Source organism: Dendrobates tinctorius, unplaced genomic scaffold, assembly GCF_039654945.1.
Source record: "Dendrobates tinctorius isolate UK_male_01 unplaced genomic scaffold, ASM3965494v1 ptg000115l, whole genome shotgun sequence".
NCBI classification, from domain to species: Eukaryota; Metazoa; Chordata; class Amphibia; order Anura; family Dendrobatidae; genus Dendrobates; species Dendrobates tinctorius.
This window is the reverse complement of record NW_027361783.1, coordinates 18,407,083-18,430,454: the sequence shown is the minus strand read 5'-3', so window position 1 is coordinate 18,430,454 and position 23,372 is coordinate 18,407,083. Positions and strand designations below refer to the sequence as shown.

The 23,372-nt window shown below is 39.4% G+C and overlaps 1 protein-coding gene across 1 annotated transcript in view; it reads left to right on the top strand.

The window, feature by feature from the left end:
* LOC141101163 (cadherin-7) overlaps nt 1–23,372 on the top strand; it is a 463,705-nt gene that overhangs the window by 329,874 nt on the left and 110,459 nt on the right. The window contains exons 3-5 of the mRNA XM_073590022.1: nt 611–905; nt 1,904–2,023; nt 15,682–15,849. Of these exons, the coding sequence (XP_073446123.1) occupies nt 611–905; nt 1,904–2,023; nt 15,682–15,849 (583 nt within the window). The remainder of the gene's footprint in view (nt 1–610; nt 906–1,903; nt 2,024–15,681; nt 15,850–23,372) is intronic.

The following is a 23,372-nucleotide window of genomic DNA, read 5'->3' as shown; positions in this document are numbered from 1 at the left end:
TGGATATTTTCAGTTAATAAATTACCAAGACAAGTAGCTTAAACTGAATCAAAATAAAAATGTATGCTACAATACAAGATAGAATGTGAGGCCATTGAAAACAAAAAATATTCACTTACAAGGGTGAGTCAGTCAAGAAAAGACAAAATGAACAAATGTCCGTAATGCAAGACGCAAAGTGCTGTGCAATGTTATACATGAAAACATTTCCAATTTTTCGAAAAACAGCGTAAATAACTTTATCCGAGATGCTCCTCAGTGACCTGTGCCACCAGAGGAAATAAATTCTAAAGTATTTACAAGTCATATTTCCTACACTATGAATGTGACAATGCTTCAAACTCCATGGTATGAATGTGATTTTCAGCACAGTGTGAAATACAGAGTGCATCCAAATTGTTTAGAGGGAGATGTAAAAATTGGTTTGCTTCCCAAACCATTTGACAGATCTTCATCTTATTTTTTCAGTGAGCAAGAAACTTTTTTCAGATCATTTTTCCAAACAATAACAAATCGTATATTTCAGCAGAAGACAATTGGATATTTCTTGATTTTTCTCCATGTCACTCTGCCTTTTAACTTAACAACTCTTTCCATTTTTTTCCAACAGCTTCACTCTGATGTGGACGTAGGAGAAAATAGCATCAAATACGTTTTGACCGGTGAAGGGGCTGGTTCCATTTTCAATATTGATGAAAATACTGGAGACATTCATGCAACAAAGAGGTTGGATCGAGAGGAACAAGCTTACTATACTTTAAGAGCACAAGCTATTGACAGGCAAACAAATAGACCGGTGGAACCTGAATCTGAATTTGTCATTAAAGTGCAAGATATAAATGACAATGAACCAAAATTTCTGGATGGTCCCTATACTGCTGGTATCCCTGAAATGTCTCCTGTTGGTAAGGAAAAAGAAAAAATCTAACCTCTTTTAGAAGCTTACAGAATTAAAGTATTTTTGTTTTCTGCTCCTAATATCTTTTGTTTTAACCTTTCCGTCCATAGCAAGCAATACTGTAGCCCTCCCAAACGTTGACTGGTTCAATAGACATGCTTCCCGTGAGAATTGTATATACAAACTGAGCAGCATGAAACTGTTGAAGAAAATCTGATTGGACAAGGTTGTGACTTGTCCAATAAACTTCTGACAATTCCACGCAGCACCTTTCATAGTCAATGTTCTCGGTTCCACCTAATTACCAATTCAGTGATACAACAGTATAAAAACACTGCTTACGGTTAAGGTCAGTGCTGTGAAGATAGGTTCTATGTTATTTCAACTTAGAGGTATAGTAGCAGTGAATATTTTAAGAACTGAGCGTACACAACATTAAGCCTACAGTTCTTGTTCCATAAATATAAGCATAATACAATTTGTATGCAAAATTTATTTTGTTTCTTATGTTCTAGTTGCTTTCTTTTATAGACTCATGAATATGTACCATTAAAATGTGATTAATATGCACCTTTTCTCATGCATATGTATTTTGGAGGCAACCATTTTGTATTCATAGAAATAAAACTTCACCAGAAGCACATTTACTGGAAACTAGATACATTATTAAAGACATAACAGTCAGTCTTATTACCAGAAATTAATGAATTAACATCTTGCTTCTCATGAATATCGTGAACGCAAAATTGCTGTATTCAATTCTATTTTAATCTCACTTTTTGAAACATGTATCTCAAGTTAAGCTCAGAATTACAATAGGGTTATGGTTGAATTATTTTCTAAAAAATTAAAGTAATTTAATTAGTTTTGCAATGTGATTTAAATTAGTTGATATACAGAACATCAATGTACAATAACACATACTGTACATATGCCAGTAACGTTTCTAGAATTACAATATTATAAATGTTTCACTAACTGATAGTCAATTACTATTTTATTAAGGAACATCAGTGATGCAAGTAACAGCGACAGATGCCGATGATCCTACATATGGAAATAGCGCTCGAGTTATATATAGCATTCTTCAAGGTCAGCCATATTTTTCCGTGGAGCCAAAGACAGGTAAGCATTAATAAGTTTACCCTATGAAACACAGAAGACTTGAACATGAACAAAACAGTTAGGGTATGTGCACACGGTGCGGATTCTGTTGTGGATCCGCAGCGGTTTTGGCCCTGCGGGTCCGCAGCAGATTTAGGTGCATTGTACAGTACCATTGTTTTCAATGGTAAACTGAAAAATGCGGTGCACATGCTGCGGATTTTTACGCGTGGATTTGCTGCGGTTTACAATCTGCAGCATGTCAATTCTTTTGTGCAGAACTGCTGCGGTTTCATACCTCATCCATTATGAAGTGTGAAACCGCAGGGCGAAACCGCAGGCAAATTCGCAGTCCTGCGGATTTATCTGCGGATTTTACAACAAAATCCGCACCACCAAAAAACTACATGTGCACATACCCTTATTAAGCTGGCTGATAAAAGTGGAGATTCAAAGATATGAGTATCTAATATATAAAGCGCAATGTGGGTGTGTATGTATGTGAGTATGTCCCGGATTGGCATCCGCATTGTCGCAGCTACAGCCACAAAATTTGGCACAGTCACATGTCTGGACTCCAAGAGCGTCATAGGCTATGTTGTGAGGCGAAATTTTAACCTCGCGCATTCCAAATCACCAAACAATTTTGCCCCTATCTACATCATGGGAAAAAAGTGTGTGTATATCAAGCCCTGCCCCTCATTATGTTGTCATAATGGTTGCCATGGCGACACTAATGTCATCATAGGTTGCAAACCCCGCCCCTCATTATGATCTTATAATGGTTGCCATGGCGACACTAATGTCATAATAGGTTGCAATGGTGAAGATGCTGTCACAATGGTTGTCATGGTGACGATGATGTATAAATAGGTTGCAATGGTGATGGTTATGTCATAACGGTTGCCATGGTGATGATGATGTCATAATGGGTATATGGGCATGAGACTATGGGATGGAGGATGTGTGATGGGCATATGAGCACTGGACTATGGGATGGAGGATATGTATGATGGGTATATGAGCACTGGACTATGGGATGGAGGATATGTATGACGGGTATATGGGCATGGGACTATGGGATGGTGGATATGTATGATGGGTATATGGGCACGGTACTATGGGATGGAGGATATGTATGATGGGTATATGGGCATGGGACTATGAGATGAAGGATATGTGATGGATATATGGGCATGGGCCTATGGGATGGAGGATGTGTGATGGGTATATGGGCACTCAACTATGGGATGGTGAATATGTATGATGGGTATATGGGCATGGAACTATGGGATGGAGGATATGTATGATGAGTATATGGGCATGGGACTACGGGATGAAGGATGTGTGATGGGTATATGGGCACTCAACTATGGGATGGAGGATATGTATGATGGGTATATGGGCATGGGCCTATGGGATGGTGGATATGTATGATGGGTATATGGGCATGGGACTATGGGATGGAGGATAGTTATAATTTGTTATAACTAACCACAGTTAGCTACTATGCCTGGGCAGCGCCGGACTCTTCAGCTAGTTGTAAATTATTTTTCTTATTTTTCTTAAATAAGTATTAATATATTCTTAATAGCAGCCATATATTAACCTTAAAGTATTATTGTCAAAATAGGGGGACCCAACGCCATTTTTAAAAAATTATTTCTTGGCTACTTTGCCTTTCCTCTGTCGTCCATGTCATCCCAAACAATCTCAAATAGGAAGTGTATGTGTGATTGTGGATACATTGTCTTTTGACTTTGTATTTACCCACAAATAAAAAAACGTTTTTTGGTCGTGACATTGGAGTATCCATTTTCTACATTTTTGTCATCTGATGCAGCACACCAATCGGTGTCCTATTGGTCACATAATCTATACATGGCCTGAAGGTGTTTTGGGCCAGATGGTATGGTACAGTGGGAAAAAAAGTATTTAGTCAGCCTCCAATTTTGCAAGATCTCCCACTTAAAAAGATGAGAGAGGCCTGTAATTGACATCATAGGTAGACCACAACTATGAGAGTCAAAATGAGAAAACAAATCCAGAAAATCACCTTGTCTGTTTTGGCAAGATTTATTTTGCAAATTATGGTGGAAAATAAGTATTTGGTCATTAACAAAAGTTCATCTCAATATTTTGTTATATATCCTTTGTTGGCAATGACAGAGGTCAAACGTTTTCTGTAAGTCTTCACAAGGTTGGCACACACTGTTGGTGGTATGTTGGCTCATTCCTCCATGCAGATCTCCTTTAGAGCAGTGATGTTTTGGGCCTGTTGCTGGGCAACATGGACTTTCAAAACCCTCCAAAGATTTTCTATGGGTTTGAGATCTGGATACTGGCTAGGCCACTCCAGAACCTTCATACGCTTCTTACGAAGCCACTCCTTCATTGCCCTGGTGGTATGCTTGGGATCATTATCATGCTGAAAGACTCATCCACATTTCATGTTCAATGACCTTGCTAATGGAAGGAGGTTTGAACTCAAAATTTCATGATACGTGGCCCCATTCATTCTTTCATGTACACAGATCAGTCGTCCTGGTCCCTTTGAAGAGAAACAGCCCCAAAGCATGATGTTGCCACACCCATGCTTCACAGTAGGTATGGTGTTCTTTGGATGCAGCTCAGCATTATGTCTGCTCCAAACATTCTGAGTTGTGTTTCTACCAAACAGTTGTATTTTGGTTTCATCAGACCATATGACATTCTCCCAATACTCTTCTGGATAATCCAAATGTTTGCTAGCAAACTTCAGATGGGCCCAGACATGTACTAGCTTAAGCAGGGGGACACGTCTGGCACTGCAGCATCTGAGCCCCTGGCAGTGTAGTGTGTTACTGATGGTAGCTTCTGTGATGATGGTGCCAGCTCCATGCAGGTCATTTACTAGGTCCCCTTGTGTGATTCAGGGATTTTTGCTCACCATTCTTGTGACCAATTTTACCCCACGGGGTGAGATCTTGCATTGAGCCCCAGATCAAGGGAGATTATCAGTGGTCTTGTATGTCTTCATTTTCTTATTATTGCTCCCACCGCTGAATTCATCACACCAACCTGTTTACCTAATGCAGATTCAGTCTTCCCAGCCTGGTGCAGGACTGCAATTTCGATTCTGGTGTCCTTCAACAGCTCCTTGGTCTTCACCATAGTGGAGTTTGGAGTATCACTGTTTGAGGATGTGGACAGGTGTCTTTTGTAGTAATAACAAGTTCAAACAGGTGCCATTACTACAGGTAATGTGTGGAGTACAGAGGAGCCTCTTAAAGAAGTTACAGGTCTGTGAGTGCCAGAAATCTTACATGTTTTTAGGTGACCAAATACTTATTTTCCACCATAATTTGCAAAATAAATTTTGCCAATCAGACAAGGTGATTTTCTGGATTTGGTTTCTCATTTTGACTCTCATAGTTGTGGCTACCTATGATGTCAATTACAGGCCTCTCTCATCTTTTTAAGTGGAAGAGCTTGCACAATTAGTGGCTGACTAAATACTTTTTCCCTACCGTATGTTATTGCAGAATTCTGTGTTATCCCTGCTTATCTTGAACTTACAATAAATCACCATCAGTGTCACCAGAAAAGCACCCCTATACAATCACACCTTCATGGTGTATACTTCATGGTGGGCACCACACTTGTACAGACTTATGACTTACAAGAAAAATCTCAAATTATGACTCAGTAGACAACACAATAGATTTCCACTGATCTAATATCCAGAGCTTGTGTTGATTGCCTCAAACATGTCTCTTCTGGTTATTTAGAGTCATCAGTATTGCTTTCAATGCTAAAAGCCTGCTATGCACAGAGTTATGTGGACAGTTGTTATTGAGATGTGTGATACTTTATGTCTGTGTATGATTTAAGCAGGTTGTTTTCTAAGGAGTTGTCAATTTTCATTTTTTGAAACTGGTAGATCTGATGAACTTGTGCTCTAAAGCAGAGGTAGTTTTGGTCTTCCTTTCCTGGGGCAGACCTCATCGCAACAGCTTCATTATACCAATTGATGGTTTTCATGACTGCACTTCCTTCAAGGTTCTATTAATTTTCCAGATTACTGACCTAAATGTGTTAAAGTATTGGTTAATTGTCTTTTCTCTTTGCCTAGTTGTGTGTTTATAGACAAATTCAGGTTTAGAACTGTTATGAAATAGGGCTCAGATCTGTGTAACAACACTGCTATTGCAAAGCCCACCTCAATGGTTTCAAACATTTTCTGAAGGGTGTTGATTTTACAAATTAACTCATGATGAGACATACCATTTCAGGTCATAAACCTGTCATCAGAGACTATTATACTATTTATTTACTGAATCTACAATGTAGATTAAGAATAAGGAACAATTGCATGAACAGATGTGTTCAAACTTTTGTCTAGTATTGTTGATAAAAAAAATAAAAAAGTTTTGAATCTTTGAAGAAGGGGTGATGTAGGAAAAGCACAAAAATGACTAGTTTGGCTGTAGTAGGAAGGGGTTAATATTCAATTATTTTATTTTCCTCACACACTACCTTTCTTCATTGTTCTGCTGTCATACACATGATCTGTACAATTCATCCATTGTTTTATGACTTTACCTCCATTTCTCTATGGCTCAGCTGGGAGGTGTGATGTCCTCTCACTATCTAGATTCACCCAAAAATTACTTCCATGCTTTTGTACAGATTGTTAGTATCTCCTGATTGACTGTGCTTTAGGAATAAGAACATCCTGCCATGTGCAAAGACATGTAGGCCTGAATTCGCATTTCTCATTACTGTCACTGTCTACAAGAATTCCTCCTCTTGCTTAAATAAGGGACGATACATGTATATGGGTTACAATATTGAAATGGGTGTTGGGGATTACTTGAATCTACACAGCTCATATGACAATACTGCATCTGATAGAAATCAGAACTGAAAATGTTTCCAATGTATCATCATCTACTATGCACTTGTTACTTCCTAACATGTGTTATGTGATTACTGTATTTAGATTAGCAAGAACAAGGTGCTGGTAAAAGGAAGCAAATTGGATGCACCGTTTCATATAATAGCTTACACATTTTTTAATGTCCTTCTTATACATTTATAGTATGCATTCATGAAAAATATGATATTCCCTATGTGAGCTACTACTGTTAAGCCGTATTACTACTAATGATAGATGTGTTTCTTTGGGATTCTTTGTTAAAGAGCCAAGGAATAAACAATTTTTTTATTTGACTCAAATTACTGGCAATTATGCTATAGTAATGTTTAGAAAATGTAATTCATTTGCAATTTATATCATTTCCGTAGTTAGTCATTTTTACGTTGTCCATTTAGAACATCGTGGGGCTCTTACAGAGGGAAAATTTCATTTGCATTTCTCATTCATATGCTTCTATCCCATTCTGTAGTGACACAGTTCGCTTCACAAGCATAAAGTAAAATTAATCACATCAAGAGCAAACAATACCCTGGGTAGAAATTATCAATATTGCCTATTTAAAGTGATTTATCACAGCTTAGGCTAAATGGGATTCATTGCTTAAAAAAAAAATAAAAATCAATCAAATGCATTAAATTGTGCTCTAAGAATATACACTTCACTTCAGAGTCCTGAAAGCTGTTGAAGGCACATAACTTAACAGTGAAATCGCTTTTATATAGGAACGGAAGTGATATTCTTCAGTGTTTACTGTTTGTAGTGTAAATGAGGATTATTTAGGTGCAAATGAGCTGATACTGTCTATAAAATGACTCGGAATATTTGGAAATTCATCTTATCTTCAATTAATCTAGTTCTGTTGTCCTCCAAGGGCAATATTCTAAGATGGCCCTTTCTGCGATACACAGATAACATAGAGGGAAACGTTAAACTTCTCTAAAGCCTGTATCATACAGTTCATCAGAATGTTTTAGACTGTGTGCACACGTAAGCGTTTTTTTTACGTTTTGTAAGCATTTTTACCGGCAAAAACACTTAAAAAACGCTCACAAGAAGCATCCCATTCATTTGAATGAATTCCACACTTTTTGTGCATGTTGATGCATTTTTTTCCATGAAAAAACGCATCGCGGTAAAAAACACAGCATGCTCATTAATTTTGTGGAAAAATCCGCATTTCTAACTATATTCTATGAGACTGGGGATGCTCCGGAAAAAATCGCGGCAAAAACATGCGTAATCGCTGCAAAAACGCACGGAAAAAAACACGCATTTTCTGGGAAGGAGTCCGGGTTTTTTTGTTAGGAATTTTCTGCATATGTGAGTACATAGCCTCAAAGTATCTGCTTGTTAGTTCCAAAGATAACTTGTGTATTTTCCCATTTCATGCAGTCGGCATGGCTATTTAGAATACACAGCAGCTTTCTACTAATTCTCATATGACTTCAAATATAAACCAGTAAGGTCTAATGTCTTCGTTTTACTCAATAAAATAAATATGTAGTGCAAACCCACCAGTTATATATCAGAAATTGCTTTGAAGGAACCCTTCTGTTTTCTATTTCACTGCCCCCTTAGTTATTATGTAGTAATGTGAGTGCAATTAATGCATTAAAATATTTACCAGTTGCTGTTTCTGTCATTTGCATCGATGCTCCAGTCTATGTCTTGCATCATTGACCACAGTATCATCAATTAAGAATAAACATTTATTGCAGCTATGCAAGCAATATAAGTGGCATTATTATTATTTTCATTAAAATTATTATATCTACACAGCCATTTTATTGATGGCTACAAAGAACCTTATGCATCGATATGCCAAATTGTATATCAAACAAGTAACAAAATATGTTCAGTCTCTGAACTTTTATGATAAAACAGTGAAAATATAAAAAATGGGATAATTGGATAATTTCAATAAGTTCATTAATAATAAAATCGTGATTTTGTTCATCAATTTTAAAAAATTTACATTAACCCCTTTCTGCCATCTGACGTAATATCCCATCCATGGGACCTGGGCCCCTATGCCCATGGATGGGATAGTACGTCATAGAGATCAGCGGCGCTCACAGGGTGAGCGCCGCTGATCGTGGCCAGGTGTCAGCTGATTATCACAGCTGACACCCGGCACTATGTGTCAGGGACGGTCACAGACCGCCCCCGACATGTTAACCCCTGTCACACTGCGACATGATCGCAGTGTACTGGGGGGTTAGGGAAGCATCAGCAGGGAGGGGGATCCCTCCATGCTTCCCTGAGCCCACCGGAGCAGCGCGATGTGCTGCGCTGCTCCGGAGGCATCCTTCCCTACAGGTCCCCGGATGCAATATGGTGGCGGGGACCTTCGGGGGCCTGCAGGGAGGCGGCTTCCTGATGGCTGCAAAGAGACGGCATGAGGAAGCCTCCAGCAGTGCCTGTGAAAGATCGCTCTGCCATGCGCCCAAAGTGTTTTACCCCCATATATGGGGTATCGGCCTACTCAGGACAAATTGCAAAATATCTTTTGGGGTCCAATTCCTCCTGTTACCCTTAGGAAAATAAAAAATTGGGGGCAAAAATATCATTTTTGTAGAGAAAAATATGATTTTTTTATCTTCACGCCAGGGCGTTATAAACTTCTGTGAAGCACTTGGGGGTTCAAAGTGCTCAACACACATCTAGATAGGTTCCATGGGGGTCTAGTTTCCAAAATGGAGTCACTTATGGGGAGTTTCAACAGTTTAGGTACATCAGAGGCTCTCCAAACGTAACATGACAACCGCAGACCATTCCATCAAAGCCTGCATTCCAAAACATCACTACTTCAGTTCCAAGCCCCGACGTGTCCCCATACAGTAGTTTTTTCCCACATATTGGGTATCAGCGTACTCAAGACAAATTGGACAACAACTGTTGGGGTCCAATTTCTCCTGTTACCCTTGGGAAAATAAAAAAATTGGGGACTAAAAGATCATGTTTGTGGAAAAAATATGATTTTTTTATTTTCACGCCTGGGCGTTATAAACTTCTGTGAAGCACTGGGGGGTTCAAAGTGCTCACAACACATCTAGATAAGTTCCTTAGGGGGTCTAGTTTCCAAAATGGGGTCACTTGTGGGGGGTTTCCACTGTTTAGGTGCATCAGGGGCTCTCCAAAGGCAACATGACACCCGCAGACCATTCATCAAAGTCTGCATTCCAAAACATCACTGCTTCCCTTCCGAGCCCCGACGTGTGCCCATACAGTAGTTTTCTTCCACATATGGGGTATTAGCGTACTCAGGACAAATTGGACAACAACTTTTGGGGTCCAATTTCTGCTGTTACTCTTGGGGAAATAAAAAAAATTGGGGACTAAAAGATCATGTTTTTGAAAAAAATATGATTTTTTTATTTTCACGCCCAGGCGTTATAAACTTCTGTGAAGCCCTTGGGGGTTCAAAGTGCTCACCACACATCTAGATAAGTTCCTTGGGGGGTCTACCTTCCAAAATGGTGTCATTTGTGGGGGGTTTCCACTGTTTAGGTACATCAAGGGCTTTCCAAACGCGACATGGTGTCCAATCCCAATTCCAGCCAAAAAAGTCAAATGGCGCTGCTTCCCTTCCAAGCTCTGCCATGCGCCCAAATAGTGGTTTACCCCCACATGTGGGGTATCAGCGTACTCAGGACAAATTGCACAGTAACTTTTATGGTCCTGTTATCCTTGGGAAAATAAAAATTGGGGGTGAAAAGATCATTTTTGTGGAAAAAATGTGATTTCTTTAATTTTATGACTGTACGTTATAAACTTCTGTGAAGCCCTGGGAGGTTCAAAGTTCTCACCACACATCTAGATAAGTTTCATGGGGGGGTCTAGCTTCCAAATTGGTGTAATTTCTGGGGGGTTTTCACTGTTTTGGCACATCAGGGGGTTTCCAAATGCGACATAGCGTCCGATCTCAATTCCAGCCAAAAAAGTCAAAAGGCACTGCTTCCCTTCCGAGCTTTGCCATGCACCCAAATAGTGGTTTACCCCCACATATGGGGTATCAGCGTACTCAGGACAAATTGCTCAATAAATTTTGGGGTCCTGTTATCCTTGGAAAAATAAAAATTGAGGGTGAAAAGATCATTTTTGTAGAAAAAATATGATTTTTTAATTGTACAGCTGTACGTTATAAACTTCTGTGAAGCCCTTGTGGGTTCAAAGTTCTCACCACATATCTAGATAAGTTCCTTTGGGGGGGTCTAGTTTCAAAATGGGGTCACTTGTGGGGGGTTTCCCTGTTTAGGTACATTAGGGGCTCTCCAAACATGACATGGCGTCCGATCTGAATTCCAGCCAATTTTGCATAGAAAAATTCAAACGGCGCTCCTTCCCTTCTAAGCTCTGCCATGTGCCGAAACAGTAGTTCACCCACATATAAGGTGTCAGCGTACTCAGGACAAATTGCACAATAACTTTTCCAGTACAATTTCTCCTGTTACCCTTTGTAAAATAAAAAAATTGGACCTGAAGTAATTTTTTTATGAAAAAAAGTTAAATGTTGATTTTTTTAAACATTCAAAAAATTCCTGTGAAGCACCTGAAGGGTTAATAAACTTCTTGAATGTAGTTTTGAGCACCTTGAGGGGTGCAGGGTTTAGAATGGTGTCAATTTTGGGTATTTTCTATCATATAGACCCCTCAAAGTGACTTCAAATGTGATGTGGTCCGTAAAAATAAAATGGTGTTGCAAAAATGAGAAATCGCTGGTCAACTTTTAACCCTTATAACTTCCTAACGAAAAAAAATTTGGTGCCAAAATTGTGCTGATGTAAAGTAAACGTATGTGAAATGTTACTTATTAAGTTTTTTGTGTGCCATATCTCTGTGATTTAAGGGCATAAAAATTAAAATTTGGAAAATTGAAAATTTTTCAAAATTTTCACCAAATTTCCATTTTTTTTCACAAATAAAGGCAAGCTATTTGAATGAAATTTTGTCACTAACATGAAGTACAATATGTCAGTGGGATCCATGGAAGCGTTCCAGATTTATTACCTCATAAAGGGACAGTGGTCAGAATTATAAAAATTGGCCCGGTCATGAATGTGCAAACCACCCTTGGGGGAAAAGGGGTTAAAGCATCATCATAGCATATTTTTTTCAGTGCTGGAGTGGTGTTCCCAATGTAAGTTCCCTGACCCTAGTCTGATTTTTACTCACAGCCGTCTTCACCTTTTTTCTGTGCCAATCCGATCCCAGAACGCCATCTTGTGACCACAACTTCTGACTGCCCGGAAGTAGGAAGTAATGGTCACAAGCTCTTAATGGAAGTTTATGAGAGCCGAAACAAGGTTCTCATAGACTTGCATTGAAAAGTGTTCTCCGACTCTCTCTCCATCGGATACTGGAGCAATCTGGCAGGTCACCAAGACAATTTTTTAAGACAATAAAAACGCACTTGTTAAAATCAAAGACACTAAAATCAATATCAGAAAAATCCAGTGGAAAAGAGTGAATGTAGATGAAATGAAGAAAGCCCGATATGCGTTGGGTGAGGGTGGCTGCTTAGTAGGAACCTTTTGTGATAATACTTTTGAATTATCCTCTTTTGGTGTTTGTTATACTCAAATTATATATTTTGCTGGGGACTCTCAATTGAGGTCCATTTTTGTGATTTTTTTTACTGGCATTGTGCCATTTATTTATATACTATTAGTTCTATTATAGCTTTTCAATGCAGGTAATTTTACATTCCTCATGTTTTTTAGGTCTCTGATTTGCATAAGCATTGTATAATGTCACATTTTTTTAAATGAAAAAAAAATGATTTTATAATTACTGCAATTGTTACACATCTTGTTTTTTGGTGTTTTAATTGTATGTAGGTTTTCTTCTCATAAATGTATATGGAAATGAGCTGTATCCTGTCTATTGGTGATAGATTTCCTGTAAATCAATGTATGACCCTTTAAAGGGCTTCTTCAAGAAAGATATATACCTGGCATATGTAACATAATTGAAACTGCAGCTGTCCTAATCATGTTTCAAGACAGCTGCACACTGAAGAAACAATGCTCCAGATTATCTCAACTGTCAAGATGAGCTGCTGATATAAGCACACATGCCTCTCTCAGATGAGAAACAGTTCTGACATGAGATGGATTAAATCCTTTCACTGACTGAGCACAAAGGGGAGGATTTCTCTAGCTTCATTGATCAGCAGAAGGCGTATACGTGTTCATTCAGTAAAAAGATTCAAGTATCAAAGCATTGACCGTCACTTCCAAACAAAAATAAGGTGTGAACAGGTGGTTACTAAGAGTAGCCATTTCCATATATAACCAACAAATAAAGTAGCACACTGTAGCGCTATAGTATGCAAACATAAAATATATAAAATTTGAATTGTATTACTTCTCTAGAAATGAGAGAATACGTACCGCATAAATTGGCCAATTCATGTCTACCCAGCAGCCACGATAAGGCAATTCTCATTGCTGGATACTTGCCTAATGTGAATCCTCTCTTAGGCTAAAGCCTACTTTTATATGGGAATTGGCCAATTTATACTCTAAGTATTCTCAATTTTTCAAATTTTCTAGAGCAGTAATGCAATTCAAAATTTCATAGATTTCATGTTTGCATGCTATAATGCTACAGAGTGCTACTTTATTTATTGGTTAGTAAAAAGATTTATTCCGTCTCATGTCAATGCTGCTCCTCAGCTTGGAGAGGTATGTGTAGCTTGTTTGACAGTTGAGATATGGACATGGAATAAATCTTTCACTGCCTGTGCTCTTTTCATAATCACTGAAGCTGTTAGGATTGGCTGAACGCACCAAATGTAAATTATAATAAGATGCGTTTGCAATCCAGTGTCCACCATGCAGTGATGGCAAAACTGCAGCTAGAAGACAATGGTGGAGTGTAGTCACGAATAAGCACCATAAACACATCGAGTTAAACGTCACTCGGTGTGAACAGAGGGCAAAGCACCTGACTCTGTTACTCCACAGAGCAGTGCGAAAAGTGAAAGCACTCTAAGCTATGCCCTGTCAGACGTCACATGAGCATAGAGAAATTGACGCTACTGGGGTCCCTATAACTCACCCCCCCACTTTGCTGGCGATTGAACCTGCTCTGACACAGGGTGGCTTTTCAGCCCATGCCTGAGGGTGCCCAGTACAGATGCTAATTTCAACTGGGAGTTCCCACCCTACACTGCTTGTCTAGAAACACACCCTCAGTGCTATTAGCGGCACATGTTCTCACAGGGTGGTAGCTATCCCACCTACACACACGCAGCAAATAAGCATGATGCTAGCGCACAGGCGTGAGCAATTGAGAGCATTTTATATCTTTAGCTCAAGTTCATACAGACAGGACCTTGCCTGTGGACCAATCAGAAGTTGCCACCTCACCAGAACAGCTTACCTCTGAGCACCAATGAGAGGGCACCATATCACGGACATGCTCTTTAGGGTGAAATCCGGACTTAATCTCCAGAGCACAATGCTGCACATGTATACCAGTAGTCATCATAGACTTAGCTGGAGAGTCAGCAGCAACTACACATGCAGCATGAGCTTGGGCAAGGTGCTGGGTCCGGAGTCTGTGCTGAGCTGTCATCCCAGCGGCCGAGCCTGAATTGGAGACCGCTGCACCAGACAAGGTTTGGGATATATCCCGTGAAGCGGAAGAATCCCGGCGCCTAACAGAAGCTAGAGAAACTAACCCCTTCCCCTTGTGCTCAGTCAGAGAAAAGATTTATTCCATCTCACATCAACATTGCTTCTTAGCTAAGGGAGGTACTTGCGAATATGATGGCAGTTTTGATTGACAGTTGAGATTGTCTTGAGTTCTGTTTCTTCAGCGAGCAGCCATCCTGAAACATGACTAGGATGGCTGCAGTTTCAAATATGTCACAGGCATCATATTTATTACATTCTTGGAGAATCCCTTTAATGAATCTTGAAACAATACCAGGATTACTAGCCAAGTCATACACACACCTATAGGCAGCTGTTTCATGTACAGGACTTGTCACTCACTAGTGCAGAGCATACGTTTGCCATTGAGCATAAAACTATATACACGCTGTATCTAGTCCACTTAGAGACCCTATCCAATTTAAAGCTGCATAAATTCATATGAAGTGTTTTAGAAAAAATTGTGGCATGGAAGATTGCAGACAGTATTAGACAGCTATTCTTGCATAAACATGTTGCATTGAGGGAAAGCTATATTTCCTTATAAAGAAGCTTCACTGCAGCACAGTAATGCCTAGGAGTACATAGAACCAAACAACACAGTACAGTTACCATACAGTTAGTAAGTAAATAATGCACATATTAAAACAGTGAAAGTATATATTTAGAAATGTTTCCAACAGAATTACAAAGCTCTGGATAGAAAGACTTATGGCATAATTTCAAGTTGACAATTTGATCTCAATCATTAAAAAATGCATGACTTATTTAGAGTTGATGTTTTTAAAGTACTATATGCTTCATGTCATAAATAGACCTACAGGGGTTTTTAAAACTTTCACTTAAAATGGTTAGCATCTGAATAATGACTGTTATATAAAATGTGCTTCCAATGGAATTGACATGTTTTTAGTCTTGTATTTGTTACAATTTATGAATTATATTGTGTAAATGTAAATGACTGCTTTTCTGACAGTCACAGTGTAAAAATTCAATCACTTTAGTTCTAAAAATAGGATTTCTTTAGTGCATATCATATGTGTTGTTGTTATTAAATTTTTAGATTGTTTAATTGTGGTCATTTTTGCAAATAGGCATTATTCGAACAGCCTTACCTAATATGGACAGAGAAGCCAAAGACCAATATCTTCTGGTAATACAAGCAAAAGATATGGTTGGACTAATGGGAGGACTGTCGGGCACTACCTCTGTCACAGTCACACTTACAGATGTTAATGACAACCCTCCAAGATTTCCTAGAAGTAAGTTCTCCTTTAACAAGATGGCTAACCAAAATTGATGTAAATGAAATCTAAAAGTGTATCTCGATTATAGCAAAATAGTTTCTGGTTAATAAGATACAGTAATAACTTAAAACAAATGTTTGTCGATTTTTAAAAAAGAAAAAAGGTGGCAACGTTGGCCTACAGTGTCCTTCTTTACTCTTTATATAATTCAATTTTGCAATGAGGAACAGTTCCACAATAAACCCAGTTTTGTATTCTTTTTCCAATTACTAGAAAATTCCTTATCAATGAGGCCCGGAATACATTTCCCCCACACCAGAGCCACTCCCTTTGGGCCCCGTTACATTTAGCGATGCACCAGCGATCCCGACCACGATATGACCCAGTCAGGATCGCTGGTGCATCGCTAAATGGTCGCAAGTGAGCTGCCAAACAGGCAGATCTCACTAGCGATGCAGCAGCGATCCCGACCACGATATGACCCGGTCAGGATCGCTGGTGCATCGCTAAATGGTTGCTAGTGAGCTGCTAAACAGGCAGATCTCACTAGCGATGCAGCAGCGATCCCGACCACGATATGACCCGGTCAGGATCGCTGGTGCATCGCTAAATGGTTGCTAGTGAGCTGCTAAACAGGCAGATCTCACTAGCGATGCAGTAGCGGTTGGCGGTATATACTTACCGTCACACGCTAGCAATATCGCTATGTGTAAAGCGCCCTTTATCCACTGTACTGCATCCATCTGTGGTTTTCTGCCATTAACATCTGGTAGGAGCATCATATTAACACTGTATGATCTCTAATGGCCCATTAATAGGAAGTTGTCCAATAGTAGACAGCCGTTTTAATTAATATACACCAACAATTAACATGGTTGTCTAGGATCAAGAAAAAAACTGACCTGTGTAGTATGTAATAAAATAAAAAAGCATTACTTACCAACAAAATTCCCTGACACCAGAAAGAACCAGTAGAATTTATTTTGATCAACTTTCAGAAAATACAGATGCATAGTTTTTGACACTATTTGCCTGCTTTTCTATACATTTTGTCCATCTGTCAACAAGATTTTATATTCCCTCCTTAAGAAAAAATTTAGGCCGAGCTGTGAGCCGCTATTGCCCAGTTGTCTTGACCTCTGCATTTTGTCCAAATTTCTCCAAACTGTGCATAAAGTCTTTGATAAATATTGGCACTAGACACCCCCTCAGAATACAAAAAAATGAATTGCTGCATATTGCTCTTTTGTGCATATAATACAAGGGGCAGACATTGTTTTGTTGCTTCGCAATCGCAAATGAATTGATGTGTCATGTTCAAACTTGCACAGCAATGACTCGGGAGACAGCTACCTCCCAAAAAAAGTGCTGTTAGATCGCGTGAATCAAGCCACATTTTCATTGGATTGTCTATTTGGACTTCTATCTTTCAAGCAGTGCAGAGAAGAATCCACCTTTTTATCCCATTTTTTTTTAAAGTGCTGTTAAGACCGTTCATTCAGAAAAAGTTTTAAGTTAACCAGAGAGCTTACATTTTTGACTCACCCTTGTGCAAAGTAATAAAAAATGCTCATCAATGTCTTAATATAGAATTCTTCTTCATTAATGTCATTGCATATGTATTACAGATGACAAACCAATCAACTTTAAAAAAGACCCTTAAAGGGAATCTGTCAGTAAATGCTTACTAATTCATCTGAGAGCAGCATAATGTAGGCAAAGAGATCTTGATTCCAACAATGTATCACTTAGTTTACTTGGTGCAATAGCTGTGAAAAAATCACAGTTCTTACATTTAGCAGGCAGCAAAGCTCAGAAAGCTAACTCCGTCCACACCAGGTTATCTATATAAAATGTCTAATAGCAGTGAGATGTTTTTTACAAAAGAGGCAGAGTTGGAGCAGTGCTCACTTGGCCTGCTAGTCATAGCAATAATAATGGCCTAGTGATAAAACCTTCACTGTATGTAAACAGCACACAACTTAATAAGGGACATATTTTTGAAATGTGTTTAAACCCATACCTCATGTTGACCTCAGATTGTATGACAAAAATCTAGCCAACAGATTCCTTTTAAGGGCATTGATGCATGGTGTATAACTTCTATCAAAAATAATAAAATTAGTGCTATTAAAAAAATTATGGCAAACAACTCCTTAACCCCTTAATGACACTCCTTAATACACCTTTCAATGGCGGCAGTTATGGGTACTCATTCCTCAGTGCTGCTTTTTAACGGTGCTGAGATGGGTTTTTACTGTCCCCAGACTTGCGATCACCATTATTCACTGAATAACGGCGATTGCAAAAAAAGTTTGATTTCCCATTCTTTTCTATTTCCTCTGATATGATCTAGCATACCATAGGAGAGAGAAATTAGGTCCCCTGAGTGCCCTTGACCCTCTGCATCTTCTTCCTGGAAGAAAATGGCAGGCGTATGCACAGTTCACCCACCGAGATCTGCCAGCCGGTACCCAGCCTCAATAGATTTTTCCTATTGGTTCATTTTGATCACTGTGATAGACCCTATTACAGTGATGAAAATAAAAAATAATAGTACATCAAACCCCCTTTGTCACCCCCTTAGATAGGTAAAAGTAATAAAATATTTTTTTTCCATTCTTTGCAATTAGGGTTAAGGTTGGGGTTAGAGCTAGGGTTAGGATTTGGGCTAGGGTTAGGGTTGGAGTTAGGGTTAGAGTTGGGGCTAGGTTTAGAGTTGGGACTAAGGTTAGCATTGGGACTAGGGTTAGGGTTGGGGTTGGGGTTGTGTTGGACAAGAATTGCGCAAATGTTTCATGAACAGCGATCCATATGTCATCCGTGTGCAATACGAGGTCAGACGGAGAGTCTGCGCAGCCTCAGTGATTACCGCTGTTGTCAGTGAGGCTGCGCAGACTCCTCGCCTGACCTGAGGTGAATTCACCAGCATGGAAAAATGTTCAAAATCTTTCCTACGCTAATCAGTTCATCTCCAGTCAGGCGGGGAGGCTGCACAGGCGGCTTTTCCTTCATTCCTCCGTGGTTTACAGCTGGGCCGGTAACAATAGCAGCGGTTCCAGTTGTAAACTATTTAACCCCTTCAGATGGATTGTGGCATGGAACTTGACTGTACAGCGGACAGGTATGGAATATTGTTGCTTTTTTATTTTGGATTTTTTTACAGGAGAACAACGGCTTCAAATCGAATGGGAGTGAAAAAAAGTTGGAAAGACGTATGTTTATTTATTTCAGTGAAAGTCTTTAGTCTTAATGTCTGTGTGTTTTTTAACCCCTTTCAGACTAGTGGATTAATAATGGATAGGTGTCTTATTGACACCTATCCATTATTAACCAGGCTTAATGTCACCTTACAATAACAAGGTGACATTAACCCCTTATTACCCCATATGTCACCCACAACAAGGCAATAGGAAGAGAGAGGGTAAGTGCCGGAATTGGTACATCTTACAAATGTGCCTTTTCTGGGGTGGCTGGGGGCAGATTTTTTTAGCCAGAGAGGGGCCCAAAAACAATCTCTCTTGGCAATTAATTTCTGCCCTCAGTCACTGGCTTGCCCTCTCTGGCTGAGAAAATTGCCCTTGAGCCCACGCCTGTTTTTTCCATGAATTAATCCTTTAATTTAACACCTACAGCTCCAAAATTGAACACACAAACTCTACTAACATTATTAGTGAGTGACATATAAAAAATAACGGATATGCAATGGTTTACTCTATGTAAACCATGTCTCATAACCTGTCGAGTTCTGTAATGATTTTACAGATGCCAACAATTGTATTTTAACCTACTCTGCTATCTATATCTATGAAATATAAATATATATAGATGTGTCTCACTGACATATATATCTAATATATAAAGCTCAAGTGTGTGTATGTATGTGTGTGTGTATGTCCGGGATTGGCATCTGCACTGTCGCAGCTACAGCCACAAAATTTGGCACAGTCACACGTCTGGACCCCAAGAGCATCCTAAGCTATGTTGTGAGGTGAAATTTTAACCCCGCGCATTCCAATTCACCAAACAATTTTGCCCCTATCTACATAATGGGAAAAAGTGTGTGTATCAAGCCCCGCCCCTCGTTATGATGTCATAATGGTTGCCATGGCAACGTTGATGTCATCATAGGTTGCAAGCCCCGCCGCTCATTATGATGCCATAATGGTTGACTATGGGATGGAGGATGTGTGACGGGTATATGGGCACTGGACTATGGGATGGAGGATATGTATGACGGGTATATGGGCACGGGACTATGGGATGGAGGATATGTATGATGGGTATATGGGCATGGGACTATGAGATGAAGGATGTGTGATGGATATATGGGCACTCGACTATGGGATGGCGAATATGTATGATGGGTATATGGGCATGGGACTATGGGATGGAGGATGTGTGATGGGTATATGGGCATGGGACTATGGGATGGAGGATGTGTGATGGGTATATGGGCACTCGACTATGGGATGGAGGATATGTATGATTGGTATATGGGCACGGGCCTATGGAATCATGGATATGTATGATGGGTATATGGGCACAGGACTATGGGATGGAGGATAATTATAATTTGCTATAACTAGCCACAGTTAGTTACTAAGCCCGGGCAGCGCCAGGCTCTTCAGCTAGTATATATATATATATATATATATATATATAAAAAATATATGTACCTATGCTATGTGTATACGTGTATTCTATCTATTCTATTTTAACATGTCAGTGTGATTTTACAGTATAGCGCAATGAATTGGAGGCTTTTCTAAAGGACACCGGTGCATATTTCCCGCAAGTCACACACATGGTCTGTGTGTAATCCATTTTTTTCTCGCCCCCATAGACTTGCATTGGCGAGTCTCAGCTTAGATATGGTGGAAATCGCAGCATGCTGCAATTTCTCTTGCACGTATAATACAGGTGAGAAAAAAACGCATGATGGGAGCTGCCCCATAGATTAACATTGGTCCGAGTTGTATGCAATTTTTTTCTCACATAGCACTCATCCGTATTTCTTGCTATTGTGAATCTGGCCTTACAAAGAGTGTAATCTAGTAGTGGTATAATTTCTCTCTCTCCTCACTCCACTACCCCATGTGTATTTTCCAAGAAATGACAAGCTTTCCAGTAGAGAAATATTACGATTTGAAAGTCTTCACTGGTTGATACCGTTTAGTGGCTAAATGAAAAGATAGCAATAAATAGCAAGTTTTTGAGACTGCTCAGCTTTCCATTATTGAGATCTATGCAAATTAATTAGTTGCCAATCAAATTTCGGGGAAAATTTGTAGAAGCCGAAGCTCTGCTTATTTCAAACAGCAATCTGACACTTAATGTTAATACACAAAAATGTCAAGGTAAAGCATATAGTATTATGTAACCAAACTGTCATCTGGAAGTATGTCCATGACCTGTCAGTTCATGCAAAGCACCTTTGATGTAGCATTTCTCAGTACCTGTGCAATCAGTGTACTTCTCTGCTTTAACTAAGCTTTAGACACTGCAGATGTTCCTCTCCTCTGGTAGCTTTGAAAGACATTGTGGAGCCACAGCAGTCAGTATCATGCTCCTATAGACTTTCTCAAGTCCTATATGGGTCACAGTGATGTTACCGTTAGCAATACAGATACTAACAGAAGCAAAAGCCAAAAAGATTTCTATGCAAAACAGAAATAGCACATGTCAGATTCCATAGGTTTTTGGAAAAATCAGTGAAAATGCATACTACTTTATACAATGGCTTGGCATTTTACCTATTTTGTTAAATTACTAACTTTGTTTAAATATTTCTGTAATCCGATTTGTGAGTGATGCATCAGCACTAAATTGTCTAAGCTGGTGAAGTAAAGTGAAGTGAGAAAAACATAAAGATAAATTAAATACAGTGGGAATGGAAAGTATTCAGACTCCTTTAAATTTTTCACTCTTTGTTTCATTGCAGCCATTTGGTAAATTAAAAAAAAATCATTTTTTTCACATTAATGTACACTCTGCACCCCATCTTGACTGAAAAAACAGAAATGTAAAATTTTTTGCAAATGTATTAAAAAAGAAAACCTAAGATATTACATGGTCATAAATATTCCGACCCTTTGCTCAGACACTCATATTTAAGTCACATGCTGTCCATTTCCTTGTGATCCATACTCCTTGAGATGGTTCTTCTCCTTCATTGGGGGTCAAGCTGTGTTTAATTAAACTGATAGGACTTGCTTTGTAAAGGCACACATCTGTCTATATAAGACCTCACAGCGCATGTCAGACCAAATGAGAATCATGAGGTCAAAGGAACTGGCCAAGGAGCTCAGAGAGAGAATTGTGGCAAGGCACACATTTGGCCAAGGTTAAAAAAGAATTTCTGCAGTGCTCAAGGTTCCTAAGAGCACAGTGGCCTCCATAATCCTTAAATGGAAGAAGTTTGTGACTACCAGAAGTCTTCCTAGACCTGGCCATCCTGCCAAACTAAGCAATCATGGGTGAAGAGCCTTGGTGAGAGAGGTAAAGAAGAACCCCAAGATCACTCTGGGTGAGCTCAACAGATGCAGTGGGGAAATGGGAGAAAGTTCTACAAAGCCAACTATCACTGCAACCCTCCACCAGTCTGGCCTTTATGGCAGAGTGGCTGACGGAAGCCTCTCCTTGGTGCAAGACATACAAGGGGCGATCCAAAAGTAATGATAATCGGTTATTTCTATTGCACACAGAAATTAAAATAAAATGTTTTCTTCTCTCTTAGGTACCCACTAGTCCAGGAAAAAAAAAATCACTTAAATAGGCCACGATTCCCGGGAGCTACATTCATTTGAATATGAACTGCCAAGGAGTGAACATCAAAATGGAAAAAAACGAGCTCAGAGCTGTCATCAAATACCTCTGCTTGAAAAAAATGTCTACCAAAGACATACACAGCGACTTGGTGGAAACATTGGGGGACTCTTCTCCTCCATATTCCACAGTTGCACACTGGGCCAAGGAATTTAAGCTGGGAAGAACATCGACGGAAGATGAACATCGCGAAAGACGCCCATCCAAGTCCCTCAATGGAGAAAACGTGAAAAAAGTTGAAGAAGTTGTGTTGGCAGATCGAAGAGTGACTATCAGGCATGTAGCTGAGGTCACAAGGATCTCATATGGCAGTAATCAAAGAATCCTTGCAAAAGAATTGCATATAAGAAAGGTCTCCGCACGTTGGGTGCCAAAAATGTTAACCGATGAGCAAAAGAAGAAACTAGTTGACATTTCAATAGCAAATCTCGAAAAGTTCCAAGCAGACAAGGAGAATTTTTTGTCACATTTTTTGACCATGGATGAGACCTGGATCCACCACTTTGATCCCGAAACTAAACAACAATCGACGACATGGAAATGAGCCGACGAACCGAAGCCGAAGAAATTCAAAGTGTCAAGCTCAGCAGGGAAGGTTATGGCGTTCGTTTTTTGGGACGCTGAAGGAATTATTATGGTGGACTATTTGGAGAAGGGAGCCACTATTACGGACTCCTACTACGCAGAACAAATAAGAAGATTGTGGGAGG